The sequence below is a fragment of the Heloderma suspectum genome, chromosome 1 (assembly GCF_057233095.1).
Source record: "Heloderma suspectum isolate Gila_16-S chromosome 1, 16-S_ref, whole genome shotgun sequence".
Lineage (NCBI taxonomy): Eukaryota > Metazoa > Chordata > Lepidosauria > Squamata > Helodermatidae > Heloderma > Heloderma suspectum.
The window spans coordinates 290,763,414-290,783,659 of NC_139458.1; the positions used below are offsets into that span (position 1 = coordinate 290,763,414).

Here is a 20,246-nt window from a genome sequence, read left to right on the forward strand (position 1 = left end):
AAAAGCATTATACCCTGCCTTTCCATTGCATTCAACATTGACCAAAGCAGCTCACAATCAACAATTAAACATGCAATTTATAAAAATGATAAACTAGAACTGCAGCAGACAACAGTTTGAGAGATCACCTCCAAAAAGAACCTTTCAGCCAAGGTTGCAATCCTATACCCATTTACCTGGAAGCAAACCCCATTGAACTCAAGAGGACTTACTTATGAGTAGATATGCATAGGATTGCGCCATAAGCCTATAGGTATGTTGGAGGTAAAATGGCTTTCTGGCAGGGTGACAAGATGCCCTCAGGGAGGATGGCAGGTGAATCTCCTAAGGGAGAGAGTTCCAAAGGGTGCCACTACGAAGGCCCCCTTCTATGTGCCCAGAAACTAAATTTCCAACAGTAGCGGGATGCTTAAAAGACCATCCCCTGATAATCTAAGTAGGTGGAAGGTTCATGTGGGAGGAGCTGGGGCTTTAGATAGCCTAGACCTAAACTGTGTGTAGCCTTTCTGGCCCCGAGGACCGGATGTGATGCTCATTTGGGAGTTGGGGGCCACACACACACACACACGCACACACGCACACACATACAGCATCAATCAAATGCACATGACATTATGAGGATGCCCCCACTGAATAAGGTGAGGCAGGTAGCTACTAAGGAGAGGGCCTTTTTAGTGGTAGCACCCCATTTGTGGAATGCCATCCCTAGGGAGCTTGCCTGATTCCTACATTTTGCCAGGTGAAGATCTTTATACTGTCCCAAGCATTTTAATCCTTGTAGTGTTTTGTTTTGTTTTGTTTTTTTAATTGTTCATTTTTATATCTTTGCACTGCTGCTGGCTTTTATCTTGGATTTTACTTGGGTTTTTTTTTTCTGTTTTAGGGCATTTCTACATGAGGCTTTTATCCCACACCTTTACCAAGGCTTCTGCTTCCAGATTCTTTGCAGGATTAAGATCAGCTCCTTTACACGTGTTTTTTTTTCAGGGGGTTTCTTTCTCTGCCTTTCTATATGTTTCATTATACAACTACTAGATGCCACTGGGGTATAGCAGAATTGCACGATTACATAAGAGTCTCATTCTGCCATTTCTAAGTAATACCAGACTTGCCTCACTAAGGGGGAAAAACCTTGATTATGGTTGCAAAGCACAGGAGATGCCCTGGAGGAGGAGGATGTCGTGTAAAGGACCCACAAACTACCGTGAGTGAGCAGTCATAAGTGCACAATAAAAACCTCATGTAGAAAGGCTCTTAAACTTAAGGTTTTTATATTATAGATTACTGTGTTCTATTGTATGGTTTTAAGTTTTGCCTTGTGGAGTGCCCATAGAGCTTCAGCTGATGGGTAGTACAGAAATGGAAGGAAGGAAGGAAGGAAGGAAGGAAGGAAGGAAGGAAGGAAGGAAGGAAGGACACACACAATGCAACATACCTAGGCGTGCTCACACCAGCAACCCTGATACAGATTCCGCTTCCTTGCTGCTGGCAGTGGCAGCGAAAGAGTGATCTGTATGAGGCTTTCTGGGGGACTAAGTGGGAAGCACAGGCACGGTGGAATTTGGTGGCAAGGGTGGGGCCAGGGGGCCCCATGGGGGGCTGCAGTAAGGGCAGGTTGTGCCACAGGTTGTGCACTCCTGGTTTAGGGCTCTAAAGGTAATGACCAACTCTGTAACGTATGTTCCAGCTCTCAGGCCACTATCAGCTCTGCTTCAGGCTTGTAGCTCTTCAGAGGATCTCTTGATTTGACTCCAGTGTTCAGAGTCTAGCTTTCACGCATGTGCTGTCAAAGGCCAAATGCATTTCTGGTTGGTAATTCATAATAATTGCTGTAATAACAATTGCTGTCATAATTACTGCAAATTCTCTTCGTAACCCCCAAGTGCTGTTGCCAAGCTAAGCTGTTGCCTCGTACCCTGGGTCATACGGCTCATGCCCTATTTTGTTAAACAGGCACAAAGGCCTCTGTGCTGACAGTCTAGTTGGTGCCGTCTCTGTTACTGGTCATGGGGCGCCCATAATGAAAATAACTCTTGCAAGACTTATCCTCTTCCATGTGGAACAAGGTAAGACAACCCTGACAGTGATATATGCAGCCCCATTGCTAAACTGACATTTATACAATAGAGTTCCAGGCTGCAACAAGTGCCAATCCATTTTTATCGGTGTAAAGGGGAAGTCTGTTTGCAGTACAACACCTGTAGAAGAACACATTAGCAATCCTGCCATTCCAACCACTTGCTTGAATCCCATGCTTCCCATCTTTAGGTCTTTTTCCCCCCTCTTGAGCTGGGCAAGCAATGATGATCTGTTAACCAACATGACAGAAGTGCTAAATGGGCTCCCATGTTATCAAAATGTGAGCAAGCTTTCAAAGCTTTTGTGATGAAATTGGTGGTCTGAAAAAATAGAAGGAAAAAGTGCAAGGCATAATTGAGTGTGTAAAAAAATGGTTCACTGTGGCTGCCCAAATGATTGCATGCCAGAGACAAAGAGGTGGCACCATCCAGGAGTCATTTCCTACTATACGGTCCTTTTTTCTTTCTTTCCTTGTTTGCATGATCTTCTGTCAAATTAGTTCTGCAGGTTTTCATAGTGCTTCAAGGTGCAACCCAGAGAAGCTGAAACTAGGCCCCAGGCATCAGCACTGGCCAAGCATTAACCAGGCATCAGTAGGAAGGGCCAGCCCTACCATTAGGCAAAGTGAAGCCATCACCTCAGATAGCAGATGCTGAGAGGGAGCAGCAAGGTGCTGGAGGAGAGACTTCTGGGCCATGCAGCCTCCCCTGCTGCCTTCAGATACAGGGGAGGATGCTGTCAGTCTTGAAGATAGATTCATCTGCCAGTCCAGTCAGCCTTTGTACATGGAATGGGAGGGGGCGCCATCTTGTTCTTCACCTCAGGAAGCAAAGTGTCATGGGCTGGCCCTCTCAGCAGTTTTCAGCACTGGCCATGTTGTCAGCACTGGTCATGCCATCTGCATAACTAATGTTCCAACTGCAAACACTCACGCCTTTCACAAAGGGCTCTCCCCATATGCGTTCCTGCTTCCGGTTTAGCATTTTATGGTTGGGTTATTCCACTGACAGAAGCAGTGCTATCACTGGAACCAGGAAGGGGGCAATCCCCCACCCCTTGCAGTCCCCCACATGCCCTCAAAATCTGCTCTGGAGGGCTTAGAACCCTCTAGAGCAGGTTTTTGGGTGGCACAGAGGAGAGAGGAGAGAGGGAGAAAGTCCCATCACAGGACTTCTGCTACCATGATGTTGGATTTAACTCTTAGGTGTTTTTTTTTTATTTGTTTGTTTGTTTATTAAATTTCTTAATCGCCCATCTGGCCGGTCACCCGACCACTTTGGGCAATGTACAATAGTACAACAGTTTGAAACAATAAAATTCCACATTAAAACATCGTATTTCTAAAAATACCCTAAGCCACCACAAATGCCTGCCTGAACAACCACATTTTTAATGCATGGCAGAAGCTCATTAAAGAGGGGGCATGGTGGAGTTCCCTAGGGAGGGAGTTCCACAGAGAGGGGGCCACCACAGAGAAGGCCCTGTCCCTTGTCCTCACCAGCCTAGCTGTCCTGGCTGATGAGACAGAGAGAAGGCCATCTGAGCCTGATCTTGTTGAGCAGCCTGTCTGGTGTTGCTGGAGGCGCTTCTTGAGATAGGCTGGGAAAGCCATCAGAAAGCTGATTCTATCAGCTATCAGAAAGCTATCAGACAAATGTGCATATTTAGGTTGTTCTGGTGCAAAATTAACTCTGGCTAGGAGAATACGAAATGGAAAGATACATATTGTGTATTGGTTTTATCGGAAAAGTAGATATTGTCTTGTCTTAGGTTTGTTTCAAGACAGGGTTTTTCCACAAGAATCCCCTTTTTGATTGTGGTTAGGCAGTATCTGTACTGGGTTTTGTTGCCTGAGGTTTTGCAACCCACAATCCACATCTAGGGACGGATGAACTCACCGGGGTCCGGGTCGTGCGCCGCTCACCAGACCCCCGCCAGCCAGCCACCCGTGTGCTGTGCCATGTGCCCAGCCAGGTGGTGAGCGAGCGCCCGGTGAGTGGTGAGCGGCTGCCCGCTTCCTCACCGAGCCACTGCCCACTTCCTTGCTGAGCCATCTTGCAGAAAAATGATGGATTGTCCTTGATGTAAATGGTCCATCCAAAATGGTCCATTTATGCCTGTAATCTTCCATAAATGGCCCTTTTACAGCCACCATTTGTGCAGATGGACAAGCACAAGGACGAGCCATAATTTTTCCTCAAAATGGTGGCTCAGCAAGGAAGTGGGCGGCAACACACTTGCCTGGCTCAGCACACACCAAGCCAGACAAGCAGAGGGATTTGTGGACTGGCATCCAGGAGGCTGAGCTGGCAGTTTCTTGCCAGGCTTCAAGCCTCAGCTGGATGCCCGCAACATCCCTATCCACACCAACCCCTTTTTTCTCAGTGGGCATACTGAGATGTTGTACCCATGCAAAGGAGCAGCCCACAACAGTATGTATCCAAGTGTTCTATACCCCTTCCACAGTATCTTTTCTCCATTCTGGGCTTGCTCATTGTAACTTGCCTGCACACACCACTTTTCTAAAAAAAAAAAAACCCTTTTTATTTTACATGTTAAAGGACTGAGCAGATTCCTGCCCCCCTGTCGGCAGCACATCACAGCTATGTAAAAAGAAAGCCTTGCCATTGCCCCCGCACACACACATTCTATCACCACCGTCACAAAGCTGTCTCACACATTTTATTTTATTTTATTTATTTATTTAAACATTTGTATCCCTCCCTATATCATTAAGATGTCAGGGTGGCATACAGATAAAATCAATTTAAGCAGTATAATACAATAAATTATTTAAACAGCTAAAAACATATTAAACCATTAAACAAGCTAAAACCAGTTAAAATCTAAAACAATAAAACAGTTAAAACAATGTGCTAGGGAATGCATTTAGCTCTCAAAGGTTTTGGTAAAAAGCCATGTTTTTACTTGGCACCAAAACAAGACCAATATTTGCGCGAACCAGGCCTCCAAGGGAAGGGCATTCCACAACCGGGGTGCCACAGCAGAGAAGGCCCTCTCCCATGTCCCACCATAGTGTATGTCTTGTCTTGGTTGGATGCAGAGGACAGCCCCTCCAACAGATCTCAGTTCTCGGGCAGGCATATATTGGGAGAGGTGCTCCCACAAATATTGAGGTCCCAAGCCGCTTGGGGCTTTAAATGTCATCACCAAAACCTTGAATTCTGACCAGAAGCATATTGGCAGCCAGTGCAATTCCTTTAAAACTGGTGTTATATGTTTTTTATGAGGTGTTCCAGTCAGCAGTCTAGCTGCTGCATTTTGCACTAGCTGCAACTTCCTAGTTGTCTTTAAGGGCACCCCCACGTAAAGTGCATTGCAATAGTTTAATCGGGAAGTTGCCAGTGCATGTACTACTGTGGCTAGGTTATCCCTGTCCAGGAAAGACCGTAGCTGGCAGATCCAGCGAAGCTGGCCCCAAGTACTCTCGGCCATGGAGTCCACCTGGGGCTCCAGTGACAGGGACGGATCTAGGAGTACTCCCAAGCTACGCACTTGCTCCTTCAGGGGGAGTGCAACCCTGTCCAGGACGGGTCGCTTACCCAATTCCCGGACTTGGGAACCACCAAACCACAGAGCTTCCATCTTGTCAGGATTTAGCTTCAGTTTATTGGCCCTCATCCAGCCCATTATAGCCTCCAGGCACCGGTCCAGCACCTTCACCACCTCAGCCGGCTCCGACGACAAGGAGAAATAGAGCTGAATATCATCAGCGTACCGGTGACACCCCACCCCAAAACTCCTAATGACCTGTCCCAATGGCTTCATATAGATGTTGAACAGCATGGGGGATAGAATAGAACCCTGTGGCACCCCACAGCTTCATAGCCATGGGGTAGAACAGGAATCCCCCAATACCATTCACTGGAATCGGCCCTGCAGGTAGGAGCAGAACCACTGTAGCACAGTGCCCCCAACCCCCATCCTGCAGAGCCGCTCCAGTAAGACACCATGATCAATGGTGTCAAAAGCTGCTGAGAGATCCAGGAAGATCAACAGGGTAGCACTCCCCCTGTCGTTCACCCGGAGGAGGTTGTCAGTCAGAGCAGCCAAGGCCGTTTCAGTGCCATACCCTGGCCTGAAACCAGACTGAAACGGGTCCAGATAATCAGTTTCCTCCAAGAACGTCTGAAGCTGCCCCGCCACCACACGCTCAAGCCCCTTGCCCCAAAGGGGGATATTAGCAATTAGGGGATAGTTCTCATACACCTCTGGGTCCAGGGAGGGCCTCTTCAGGAAAGGGCACGCTACAGCCTCTTTCAAGGCAGCAGGAACCACCCCATGACAGAGCAAAGCATTTACCACTCCCTGGACCCACCCAGACAATCCACCCCACTAGATCGTATAAGCCAAGATGGGCAAGGGTCAAGCTTACATGTGGTGGGCCGGAGTGATTCAGGCGTCTTGTCCACATCATCAGGCTGCAACAACTGAAACTGATCCCAGGAAACACAGCCAGATGGGGCACTGGACACCTCCCCAGACTCTTCGATAACTGTGGCGACAAGTTCTGAGCAAATACGAGAGACTTTCTCCTTGAAGTGCCTAGCAAATTTATTACAGCAGATGACCGAGGGTTCCAATCCCAATTTCTTGAGACTAAGCCAGATCCCAACAGGCTCTTTACCACTCTCGGAACAATTCTGCTGGGTGACATTTTGAGGATGATAGACGTGAAATAAGATTTTTTTGCTATCCTCACTGCCGCATAATAGGCACAACGAAGAGTCTTTGCTAATCTTCGATCGTACTCACTCTGAGACCTGAATTTAAAACGTTCTAATTTTTATTTATAGTCCTCGCACAAGCCCATTCTTCCAGAACACCACTAACGTACATTTTTTAAAAAGCTCCAAACCAAGCCAGAAAGTTAAGCAGGCGATTTCAGTTCTGGTGCTAAACACAGTGCATTCCGTGAGTAAAGCAGCAAAAGTAACAATTAAGTACTGCTAATGCCTTATTATTATTATTATTATTATTATTATTATTATTATTATTATTAGGACATGGCTCTGCAGCAGGAAATACACAAGCAGTCAAGAAAGGAGGAGCATCTCCAATACATCATCCACCTTCCCTAGGGACAACTCTTCCCATCCTGCCTCCATTCCACATTTTACTGTCCACACATCAAAGAAAATGTGCAGCTGTTCTGCTCTTTCCCTTCTTAACAGATTTTCTGTTTGCTTACCACAGAAAGTCAGGAGAATCCTGGGAAAACATGGGCAGATTACAAAAGGACAATGTTGTTTGGATCACCGGTGAAATGTGAATAAACAAGCCACAGTGATTCTTCAATAAATTCTCATCTGGAAAAGCCCTTAACCAGCAAAAATACAGTCCTTAGCTGTGAGTGTGTTACAGCTTCAAGAATATAGAGCTTTTCTACACAAGGCATTTACTGTGTGCTTGGGATTCCTTACTCATGGTTATTTATGGGTTCTTTAGAACAACGTCATGATCCTCCAGTTTCACTTCTGTTTTGAAGAGCACTTTCCTGGGGGGTTGAGTGCAGAAAATGGGGTATAATTTCTGAAAACTAACTACTTGTATATTTGCACTATTCTGCTATAGCACAGCACCACCTAGAGGTTATGTAGCAGAAAACCAGGAAAGGAAATGTTCTTGTGTAGAGCTCTGATCTCAATTCTGCGACGAAGCTGAAAGTAGATACAGTGGATTAACAGCCTCGTGTAGAAAAGCTCAGTCCACTTCAGATCTCCATTAAGTTCTTTGAAAGAACTATAGAATTTCAGTAGGTTTCAGAAGCAATGCATCCTAGACTAAAAGTGATCCTTAGCATTATTGTTTTTAAACTAACTCATATCAATTAACCAGTCTTGTATATAACAAATTAGCTGCAGAGGTTGTTTCTGTTTTCTATGGATACAAATGAGCTGTTCATAGGTGAGGATAATTACTATGACTCTCCCAGAACAAACCTCTGAAAGAAAGACCTTGCCTGGGTAACTTGGTCAAATACAGATGTTTTGTTCCAGCCTGAATGCATGGGCAAAAGCATATTTCTGGTGGGAAAGGGATGTCCACACACATATGTAGGTACAGCTGTTGTGACTGAAAAGCAAGAGACTTCTGAAAATACACATGAGACTGATGAGATTGGTGGAGTGGAAGCCCTTGTGTGTTACTGGAGTTGGGTATACACTCCCAGGGAGTGATAGGATCCTGGGGCAGGTGGTGCCACAAGCCAAGACCTGGGTAGGATTGAATGCCCCCTCACAGCTGACCCTGATTAGATTGGGGGGGCAGACAGCTTCTTTACTGCCTGGTCTTGATCTTGTCCAAACCCTAAACTGTAGTTAATCTAAACTATGGTTTGCTGGAATAAGCCAGCATCATAGCCCATAACCTATGTTCTAGTAAAAACAAAGGTAGCTTTGTCAGCCATAAGCGCAATTCCAAAATCCATATTAGTGTAATACCTTTATTAGACCAACCAAAAGATTGCACAAAAAATGTGTAAGTGTTTAAGATCTCCAGATCTCTTCACTGGGCAAGAAGTTACAAAAACAGGTTGTTTGGAGCAAGGTGGGAGGGGCAGGCCAGGGTAAGGAAGGGAATGGAGGGAAGAAAAACTGACTTGATGCTGAAGTCATAGTCTCTGTATGATCACAATCTTGAGATGGAATAGGGGAGGAAGTGGATGTAGACATTCAAATAAGGCTCTAGCAGGTGATGGATTCAGGTTTCACCTGATGCTACACCTTGGGCTGCTGGGAAGAAGACAGATGTTTGATCTTCCAATTTTGAAAATATAAAGTCCTTCTGTTTACTCAGAAATGTCTCCATCTTGTTCTATGTTCTTCTGTGTCTATGGCTTCATTAGATGGCTGGAAGGCAATATGAAGGAAACCTAGACCTTTAAGAAACTAGAAAACCACTGTATGTATCCAGTTCTTCTTGGTTTTTAAAAAAACTGTTCTGGTGGTGAATACCCTGGTCCAACCTCCAGCCTGAACAGCTATGAACATTTGGGAGAACTGTACTCATCATGGGGTGCTGCTCAACTACAAATCTTCTAGATTCCATGCAAATTTTTGAAAATAATGAATTTTGGTGTAAACCTGAATGTATGGAAATCTCCAGAGGTAACGTACAAAAGTATTTGCCAACATTTAGTGGGAGGGGACAGTAAATTCAAATTCTGTATTCGTCTCTGAGATTTAATATAAAGATGATGATGCGGAGTTGTTTATCTCAAGACAGAATTTTTAATGGCCTTGGTAATGTCTTAATAGATGTCTTATTTTTAATTTCGCATCCATTCAGACATCTTGGCTCTTTCTTGAATAGCAGCAGCATAGACAGATGTTGATATTTTTTACTTCATCATTAAACTGAAATGAATTAAATTATTTTTGCTAATGTACCCTAATATAAATGGTGTCACTTCCCTAATCCAATAATACAGGCTGTTTGGAAAATATGTACCATCAATTAGAGACTTTTTTTTTTTTAATAACAGAAATGATAAAAAGAATCATTAATGACAACATTGTTTGCCTCCCTCTATACTGGCTTCAGTTAATCAGAGGGGCTTTGAAAATGAAATCATTAATTAACTTTGCTTGGTTTTGTACTGATCAAATGGTTGGAGAGTTTCTGAAAATCTGTGGAATTGAGTTATTCTAAAAGTGAAAACAACATCGAACAGACTTTGTTTTTCTAAATGATAAATTATATATTGCCCTATGGGTAGTCAAGGCAATGTGTTCTTGTACTCCTTTTTCCAGTCAACAGAAAGAAAGTTATGTATTTTGGAAAGTTTATATTAAGGGCAGTATCCAAGTTAACACAAGCACTAACGCCAATAGCATTAGCTGGTGCAGCGGGTTTTCCAAAACTATTTTCAGCTTGGATACTGCCCTAAGTATTTGTGTGGAGATATCCAAGTGAAGTGGCCAGGTGTCCTACATTGTTTGTGTTTGTTACATTTATCCTACCTTTTCCTTCAAGGAGCCCAAGACAACATACATGATCCTCCCCTTCTCCATTTTACCCTCACAACAAATCAGTGACTGGTCTGAAATCACCCAGTGAGCTTCATGGCCGAGTGAGGACTAGAATCTGTCTCTCCCAAGTCTCACACTGGCTCTTTACAGGGAACAGTTCTCTAACTGAAGGACAGTCTGGTCCAAGTCAAGTTTAAAGATAAAGAATCGTAAGAAGAGAGAGCTGAGCCTTGAAGTTGCCCATCAACAGTTAGCACCTGGACAGTAGACTGAGGGGACACCACACAGGGCAACTGGTCACAGTCTTCCCCACTGTAGTGTATTGTATTTCTATTTAAATTACAGCCATTGGTTCTAAATTTGCATCTATACATAGAAAATTAGTACATGCAAACTGTATTTCTTTAGAGTCAGGACTCTAAAGGAGCTATCCAAGGTGTTGAACCCATTTGGGGGATAGGGTTCAGCACTCTGGATAGCTCCTTTAGAGTTCTGACTGAATCCCAGAGTGGATTCACTGCCCCACTGAAATAGGAGCCACCAGCCTCCACTGCTATACATTTCTGCCTTACAGAAGATGGGAAATCATAGACATGTATCATATTGGGGAAGAGAGCTGATACTCCCCAGTCTGTTCTAATACTTGGCTCCCTATTCTTGAATCTACTCACATTTAGAGGAACCCAGCATGAGAAGAAAAAGCATACCAAGAAAATGAAACAAGTGTGTGGAATAGATCAGCTCTATTAGAAATGTGAAACCCTCTACTAAAAGAGAACGGTAATGGCTAAACACAAGTAAAATAATAAACCAGGCTAGAACATTAAATAAAACATCAAAGACAACAAAGAAACCAAGAAGAAATTGTTTAGACATATAGGAAATGCGTAATCTGCCATGTCTTGTGCTTCAGGCAATTAGAAGAATAGTAATATATATGTGACAGGTGCTTATACTGATGTTCCTAGGAGCTTTGTTCAAAACATGAAAGAAAGAAGCTGATGAATGCTTCTTAAAGATGCCAGTGGTGAGGGTGGGAAACTACCTGTCTGAAATAAAGAAGGGGATGGTATGCCAGAGTGAGATTAGTTTTTCAACTCTCTTAAAAAAGGGAGAGCTGTGCATCCATGCTTCCATGGCATCCATTAAAATGATTGTAAAAGTAGAGACACTTGTCTTTTAGTGTTGGGATAGGACCAAGGAATGGAACCAAGTGATACCAAAGGTGTTCTTTACACTATTTCATCTTAACAGTAGCTCCTGGCACTTCTTTGAAGGGAGTGGAAGACTTTTTTCCCCATTTCTAAAGCATAGAGAGAAAGGCAGCACTTTTGTTGCAAGCCCTGTGGATTCTGAGGTTAATAACTTTTATTATTCCCATTCATTTCCCTTTTTTAACCATAACTTGATTTCTGCAAAGGGAAAAACGGGGGGGGGGGAATGTTACTTGCACTACAGGGTGCTGCGGCTGAAGCGCAGTTCAATTTAGAGACAAGTTAATTCCAAAGAAGACCTCTCCAAAGAAGGATAATAAAAGTACACTTTCACTTCAAAGAACGGGTTTAGAGATGTGAGTTGTGCAATTTCCAGACAATCACAATCCTGTACTTCTTTTTTTCTTTTCTTTAACTTGCCCTTCTTATGAATTTTCTCTCTCTCTCTCAAGTGAAAACGTACTTCCATGTAGCAATACACGAATACTTCTAAGGGGGCCCAAAGAAATACATAGCTGGCAGGTAGCCCCTCCCTCCCTGGCGGTTGTATCTGTGCTCCTAACATCCCCGTGTGCCCTAAGCCTTGGGACCTAAGGGAAACCTTCTGTGTGAACTGTAGCCCTCCATGGCAGGCCCTCTCAGCTGTGTGAAGTGGAAAGGGATCAGCATGGGCTGAAGCACACCACCTCTGTGGCCTGCAAGAACCAGTTAAACCAGTGTTTTTCAGACTCTGTTTCTATACTGGAACCATATTAGAGATTCATTGATAAGAAGACAAGGTAAAGGGGGACAAGCTTCCCTGGACAAACAACTTGCCCACCACAGTCTACCTTGCCCTACAGCATAAATTTGGGCATGTTCTAGGACAGCCTTCCCCCACCTGGTGCCCTCCAGCTGTGCGAGGGTGGCTACTGATGAATCTCCAAGGAAGAAGACATGCATCACCCAGAGAGAGGACAAAACAGGACATTGCTGTGCATAAAATTTGCATATGCTCATGTATATGTGTAGATGCAAATTTAGGAAGAATTGTTATGATGTAGTAGCCATATTTAAGGCCAGACTGAGGGGTCTTATATTTCTGCAACGTTAGTATAGTTTAGCAACAGATCAGCAATGAAGAAACTGCCCTTTGTCAGCAAGCTTGATTGCACAACCTAGTCATGCCTGTAACATTTTGCTTACTGCAGGCTGTAACCATGTCTTAAGATAGAACATCCTGTGGCCCACTTCCTGTACTGTAAACAACTGTGCTAACTGCAAAACCACGAAAGAGGGGACGGGAGAAAGGGTCGCATGTATGTCATCATTACTATAAAAGAAATGTGTAACCATAGTTCAAGGCTTCTGGCTCTTTGGAAACGATTCCAGCCTTAAGCCCGCGCGTTAAATAAAGAAACTCTCATTTTCCTTCACTCCGTGGTCTCTCTGACTTTGATTCTGCTACATAAATGGTGCCGTGACTCGGATGTGGCAGCTCTAAGCCAGACAGGTGGCACTTGCCTGCTCTTCTTCGCCGCACCAGGAGGGAGACCTCGGCGCACATTTTCCCTTCTTGGCGCCACCGTCCTTTTTGTCGGGTGAACGGGAGACCGCTTGCGCTGGGATCTCCTGAACAGCTGTGAGCATCAAGGGAACCCCTGCGAGCGGAGAAAGGAATTTGAGCCCTGCCTGTATCGCAGCTGAAATTGCATTGAAACCCACATTGGAAGCCTTCAGGAAAAAGGCAAGTATTTGGGAAAAAGAGGGTCCCACCTTTAGGGAGAAAGGCCACTGGGCAGAAAAAAAGAGGGCCCCGCCTTATGAAAAAGGTCAGTGTTGGTGGTATACGTATACAAAAGAACCTACTCCTTGCGGGTAGAAGGGGGGCCTGATCACACCCCCGAGTGGGCGCCAGTACCTAGCACGCCAGTACTCAGTAGGAAGCTGAGGAAGCTGGGGAAGCCGTTTTCCGCTCTGGTAAAAAGTGGGAAAAGTGGGTGGCAGGGACATATGGATGTAGTGGAGAGAATGATGACTGTGTGAGTGGCTACTGCGGTTTCTGAAGCATACCGTTGACCGTCCGGGTGCCCAGGCCAGTAGCAAAGTGCGTGGTGTATAAAATCCTCTTGTGTCGGCCAGTGAGACCCCTTACTCACTGACCAATCCCTATTCCCTAATTGTGTCTGTTTTCAATTTAGGAGGGAGGATATGGGTGGAGGGGGAAGCAAACCTTGCACCCACTTGGGATGTATGTTAAAGAATTTTAAGAAGGGTTTCAGTGGAGATTATGGTGACCCCCCCATGACTCCACAACGGTTGCGAACCTTGTGTGAAGTAGAGTGGCCGTCTTTTGGTGTGGGATGGCCCACTGAAGGCTCCTTAGATCTTAGCTCAATTAGTCGTGTATATGCCATTGTGGTAGGGGAGCCTGGGCATCCAGACCAATTCCCCTACATTGACTCATGGGATTCTGTGGTCCGCACCTCTCCCCCCTGGCTTAAGAAATGCTTAGAAACCCAGGCCAAAATTTTAGTGCTTAGAAAGGAAAAGATAGCCAATAAAATGCAACCAGTGTTAGACGCCCCAAATGAAGACTTAACAGAGCTAACGGCGTTGCCACCCGCCTATGCCCCACTCCCACCGCGGGCCCATGTCACCGTGAGGCCGCCGCGTCAAAACACAGGAGTTCCTGAGCCTATGTCGTCTCCCCGGCCTCCCCGCAGAAACCGTACCATAGCCCCACGTTTCGATTTGGAACTGTCACCATCGGCTTCAAGCCTAGCAGGCAATAATTCGCCGCTTTCAACTACTGCCCCCAACTCCCCCATGATGCCTGCAGAGACGTCTATTTCTGTAGGGTCTGAAGGTTCTCTTTTATCGCCTCAAACAGCGTTAAGTAAGGAAACTGAAGAACTGGAAAGTTTAAGGAATTGGGCTGCAGATTTAGTAAAATCAGCAAATGCCCTTAAAAAAAGATGTTTGTTCCAACAAAGTGACGAAGAGAGCTCACCTACTGTTCGTCAGTCGGAAAACGAAGCTCAACTTTTATTTCCCCTGAGGCAAGTAACCCAGATGGTGCATAACCCGGACCCAGAGGCAGAGGCGCATTATATTCCAGTTCAAGCTTATACCTATGCGCCTTTTACAACCTCAGACTTATTAAATTGGAAAACCCATTATGCCTCCTATACTACAAAACCTCATGAGTTAGTAGAGCTATGCTCTAGTATTATGGCCTCGCATATGCCCAATTGGCAAGATTGCCAACAGCTTCTATTGACATTATTCACCACAGAAGAAAGGCGACGAATCCATCAACAGGTAGAGCGTATCGCCTTAGAAAGGGCTCCTGAAAACCATGTAAACCCCCAAGGATGGATGAGAGAAAGAGTGCCCTTAGAGAATCCCCATTGGGATCCAAATACCCCTGCGGGATTAGAGCGTCTTACCCAGTATCAAACCCTGCTGTTGCAGGCTATGAGGGCGGGTATGAAGAAGTCTATAAATATGACCAAAGTCTCCGAAGTGCTGCAAGGCGCAACCGAAGCCCCTGGAGAGTATTTAGAACGCCTCTTAGATGCATATCGCCAGTATACCCCCCTCGACCCCGAAGCCCCAGATAACCTGAAGGTAGTCAACATGGCTTTCGTAGCCCAAAGTTACAAGGACATCCGGAAAAAGCTTCAAAAGTTGACTGGGTTTGCAGGAAAAAATTTGACAGAACTCTTAGAAGTTGCTCAGAAAGTGTATGTGAATGGAGACCAAGAAGAAAAGAAAGAGAAAGAGAAGAGAATGGTTAAAAAGGCAGAACTACTAGCTGCAGCACTAGTAGGGCCACAAACTGGAGAAAGAGGCAGGGGAAGAGGCAGAGGGCAAAGAGGACGTGGAAGAGGAAGAAGAGAACTTTTGAGGAGAAATCAGTGTGCACAGTGTGGAAAAGATGGACATTGGTGGCGTGAGTGTCAAGGTGGACCATCAATGTACCAAGAAGGGAATCAAGGAGAATACCAAGGGCGAGCAGGGGGGCAGCCAAGCTGGCAGCCTTATAATTGGCAGAGGCAAGGAGAGGCCACAGAGAGATATGAGATGAATCCTTTCACGGGGATGGCCGTGACAGAAAGTCTCGAATAGGACAGACCGGGCCCCCTTCATCTTGGCCCCGGGGAGCCCTTGGTCACCGCCACTGTTGGGGGCCGAAATATTAATTTTATGATAGACACCGGAGCGGCCTCCTCTGTAATAACCTACCCAGTGGCACCCCTCACCCATCAAAAGGTACGAGTAGTAGGGGCGACTGGAGTAGTAGAGGAAAAGCATTTGTTACAACAAAGGACTTGTCAGCTTGGGAGCCATATAGTAAAGCATCAGTTTTTATATCTGCCCGAGTGTCCACTGCCATTATTAGGACGAGATTTGTTATCAAAATTAAGGGCCCAAATATCCTTTGAAGAAGACGGAACAGCGACTGTAGCCTTTCGGCAGCCTCAGAAGGGCAAGCTTTTGACACTCACTTATCCGCAAGAGGAAGAGTGGAGACTACATTGGACCATGCCAGTTCTTGATGAAGAGCCATGGCGAGCCTTTCAGGTGCCTGGAGTATGGGCGGAAGATAACCCTCCAGGAATGGCCAGATGTGTGCCTCCAGTTGTAGTTGAGTTAAAACCAGGAGCAATACCAGTACATGTGCGACAGTATCCACTGCCACGCCAGGCGATACTAGGAATACAGAAGCACCTAAATCGTCTACTAAAATATGGGATACTCCGAGAATGTCAGTCACCGTGGAATACACCCCTTCTGCCAGTGAAGAAGCCCGGCACTGAAGAATACCGTCCAGTGCAAGACCTGAGGATGGTCAACCAAGCAACCGTGACAATACATCCAGTCGTCCCAAATCCCTATGTCTTGCTAGGATTAATTCCATCCGAAGCTACTCATTTTACTATTTTAGACCTGAAAGATGCTTTCTTCTGCATCCGACTGGCCCCCACAAGTCAAGCTATCTTTGCATTTCAGTGGGAAGATCAACTGACAGGGAGAAAAACCCAATTAACTTGGTGTCGTTTACCACAAGGTTTTAAAAACTCCCCTACGTTGTTTGGGACTGCCCTAAGTCAAGACCTTCAAAATTTCCATTCGGAACCGGGAAAAAGAGTTCTGTTGCAGTACGTAGATGATTTGCTTCTTGCAGCATCATCGGAACTTGAGTGTTGGCAAGGGACACGAGAATTGTTACACCTTTTGTGGGAACGGGGATACAAAGTGTCCCGGAAAAAGGCGCAGCTATGTAAAACCCAGGTGCGATATCTAGGGTTTATAGTGTCTCAACATCAGCGAGAATTGGGCCCCGAACGAAAAGAGACTGTGTGTGCCTTGCCTGAGCCGGCCACTAGAAAACAAGTGCGAGAGTTTCTGGGGGCCGCTGGATTCTGTAGAATTTGGATTCCTAACTTCGCTGTCATGTGCAAGCCCTTGTATGAAGCTACTAAAGGCCCCGAGACGGCACCGTTTCAGTGGGAAGAGTCCCAGAAAAGAGCTTTCAAAAATATTAAAACAGCACTACTCCAAGCGCCAGCTCTAGGACTGCCTGATGTGACTAAGCCTTTTTTACTGTATGTGCACGAGCGAGACAATGTAGCTGTAGGAGTACTAACACAGCAGCTAGGCTCCTGGCAGCGACCTGTTGCATATTTATCTAAGCAATTAGACCCGGTCGCAAAAGGCTGGCCAGCATGTTTAAAGGCCATTGCAGCAACAGCCCTCTTAGTCCAAGAAGCAGATAAATTATCAATGGGACAAGAATTAACTGTTCGAGTTCCACATGCAGTACTCACTCTGATGGAATACAAGGGGAATTATTGGTTCACCAATGAGCGCATGACCAAATACCAAGCCATGCTCTGTGAGAACCCGCGTATCAAGTTAGAAGTGTCATCCAACTTAAATCCAGCTACGTTACTACCAATAGCGCCAAGAAGTCAGCCCGAACACGACTGCATCAAAACTATGGATGAAGTTTACTCCAGCCGTCCAGACTTGCGTGATAGTCCTTGGCCACACCCAAATGTTACTTATTTTACCGATGGAAGCAGTTTTGTCCAAAATGGAAAAAGGTATGCCGGCTATGCAATAGTAACAAACGACAAAGTCATTGAGGCCAATCCCTTGCCTGTAGGAACCTCAGCCCAAAGAGCAGAATTAATTGCTCTTATTCGAGCTCTCACATTAGCCGCTAGACTTACCGTCAATATTTACACGGACTCCAAGTATGCCTTCACTACCCTCCACGCCCATGGAGCATTGTATCGTGAAAAAGGATTAATAAATTCAGTTGGCCAAGGTCTCAAAAACGTTGCAGAAATATCTGCTTTATTAGATGCTGTATGGCACCCTAAACAAGTAGCGGTAATGCATTGCCGCGGACATCAAAAAGGGACCAGCGATGTAGCAAAAGGAAATAGATGGGCAGATCAAGTAGCGAAACAGGCTGCCCTCCAAAAGGGACAAAATATAGAAAGAGAAGAAGTAACAGTCATAGCAACTCCGCTGTTCCAAGTCAACTTGGCGGATATGTGTCCAGCATATACTCCAGAAGAAGATCAGATGGCTGTTAATTCCCTCCAAGCTAAAAAAACAGCCAAAAAGTGGTGGGAGTTGCCAGATGGACGAATCTATGTACCTCATCGGCTCGCTTGGAGTATTGTACAAATGGCACACAAAGCTACTCATCTAGGAAAAACTGCCCTGGCAGCCTTGCTACAGAAGCAAGTTTACATCAATGGCATGCACGGCCTTGCCAATTCAGCGTCTGCGCGATGTGTAGAATGTTCCAAAAATAATCCAAGACAAGGAAAAGGGCCTCCACCAGGAATTCAGCAATATGGTTCTCTCCCTTTTGAAGCCCTAGTGGTCGATTTCACCGACATGCCCAAAGCAGGACATTATCGCCACTTATTAGTTTTTGTATGTACTTATACCAAATGGGTAGAAGCCTATCCCACCCGGACTGAAAAAGCTAGAGAAGTTATAAGGGCCTTAATGAGGGACATTATCCCTAGACATGGCCTACCTCTATTCATTGGATCTGATAATGGTCCTGCTTTTATTGACAAAATATTACAAGAAATTAACTCGTTACTTGGCATTCAATGGAAACTCCATTGTGCTTACCGTCCGCAAAGTTCTGGACAAGTAGAGAGGATGAATCGAACCCTTAAGACCCACTTAGCCAAGTTATGTCAAGAAACTAAGAGAAAATGGACAGAAATGTTGCCCTTAGCTCTGTTTAGAATTCGCTGTACCCCTCACAAAATTACTGGTTTGTCCCCTTTTGAGTTAATGTACGGCAGGCCTCCTCAAATATTAGTTGGGTTAAGAGGAGACCTACAAGAACTAGCGAATGTCAGTCTAAGGCAAGAAATTCAAGCACTGGGCAAAGTTCTCCAAGATCAACGCCGGTTTGTCTTGGAGAACCGACCCCCAATTCCCATTACAGAAATTCATCCCTTCCAACCAGGGGACGAGGTGTGGATCAAAGAATGGAGAAATGACCCTCTGATTCCCAAATGGAAAGGACCAAATACTGTTATACTTTCCACCCCTACAGCTGTAAAAGTAGCTGGAATTAAGCCCTGGATACACTGGACGCGAGTCAAGAGGGCAAGGGAGGGGGAATGGACTATAAACAGGAATCCTGAAAATCCTTTAAAGATCACTTTGAAAAAACAGTAAGAAGATTCAGACTAGACCCTACTGTAGACACACCGGGAGACTGTCCACCCAGCGTACGGTCAGATCTGCAACTGGAGAATTGAAAAAGGGGACTAGGCCTTACTGCAGCTAACCAGGGAATTAGCTGTCCAGCGTACGGTCAGATCCCAAGAAGATCAAGTATGGGTGCTGCTAAGCTAGTAATATTAATAGTAATAAATTATGTTTCTCTAACAGCATGTAAAAAAGGGGGACCTGGTGTAGATAAAAGAGAGGTTCTAGAAAGTGATGTCCCAAATTTCTTGCCTGATATAAAAGAGAAAAAGAAATTCCCACAAGGCGGTGTCTTTAAAGAAGAAGGTCTGCCCCAAAAATTAGCTGAAAACTATTGGCTACACTTAGCTAACATCACTGGAATCACCCACTTCTGCCTCCCAAAGAACCTACCCACCAGTAAGCTCATTAGCACATGTCTAATACCTGTCTGTAGACAACCTGATAAAATAGAAATTAGGGGTTATACTACAGATTTGTCTTATTCTCATAATCCTTCATGGGGTACTGTCTCAAAAACTCTACCCCCTGCGGAGTTCTATTTAAACACCCCTATTGTCGCCGCTACAAATGCTACGTGTGCACGAATGATTAATTATAAAAAAAGATGTAAAATTGTCCCTGGTCCATCCATAAATTGCAAAACAGTTCAGGATATTCCCTTTAATTTTGCACATGTACTTTTACCTGATAGATGGTTTTGGACCTGTGGTTCCCGTACGTGGTCATTTATTCCAGCCAACTTGTCCGACAGCCAACCATGTTGCCTCAGTCGCCTAGCCCCTTTTCTTCCCCCGTGGCCGATAAAGAAAGCCCATCACCGACAACGTCGAGCTTTAAAGCTGACTGAAGATTGTAATAGCCATTTGCGACTTTACTCCGATTCAGAAAAGCTGGCATTAGCAGTATCATTAGTTAGAATTGGGGGGCTAGCCTTAGAAAATGGTCTAGAGGTTAACCGGTTGGCCTGTGCCATGGCAAAAAGTATAAACGCCACCTCACAAGCTCTGTCCTTGCTCAATAAAGAATTCCATGACCTAAGAGGTGCCGTGCTAGAAAACAGAGCTGGTATAGATTACCTCTACCTCCTTCATCATTTAGGTTGTAAAACCCATCAGAACCTCTGTTGTTTCAATTTATCTGACAATAGCAATGCTATAGATAAACAAATCAACAGACTGCACCAAATTGTGGCCGATATCACAATAGGGAA

The 20,246-nt window shown here is 45.1% G+C and overlaps 1 protein-coding gene across 1 annotated transcript; it reads left to right on the top strand.

Annotated features, from left to right (window-relative positions):
- Positions 1–269: 269 nt before the first annotated feature.
- LOC146359221 (uncharacterized) lies at positions 270–19,883 on the top strand. The gene is made up of 6 exons (XM_084812452.1): positions 270–397; positions 1,954–2,066; positions 3,962–4,078; positions 13,692–15,097; positions 15,437–18,232; positions 19,728–19,883. The coding sequence occupies exons 1-6, from the start codon at positions 270–272 to the stop codon at positions 19,881–19,883; spliced, it is 4,716 nt and encodes a 1,571-aa protein (XP_084668578.1).
- The last annotated feature ends 363 nt before the right edge of the window (positions 19,884–20,246 follow it).

Bases quoted from the DNA above. Each gene is read 5' to 3' on its own strand.
- LOC146359221 (XM_084812452.1), top strand. From the start codon at position 270: ATGGCTTTCTGGCAGGGTGACAAGATGCCCTCAGGGAGGATGGCAGGT. The intron at 398-1,953 runs GTAGCGGGATGC...TTTGTTAAACAG, and splicing joins CAGAAACTAAATTTCCAACA to GCACAAAGGCCTCTGTGCTG. The intron at 4,079-13,691 runs GTGAGCGGCTGC...CCATTGTGGTAG, and splicing joins GAGCGAGCGCCCGGTGAGTG to GGGAGCCTGGGCATCCAGAC.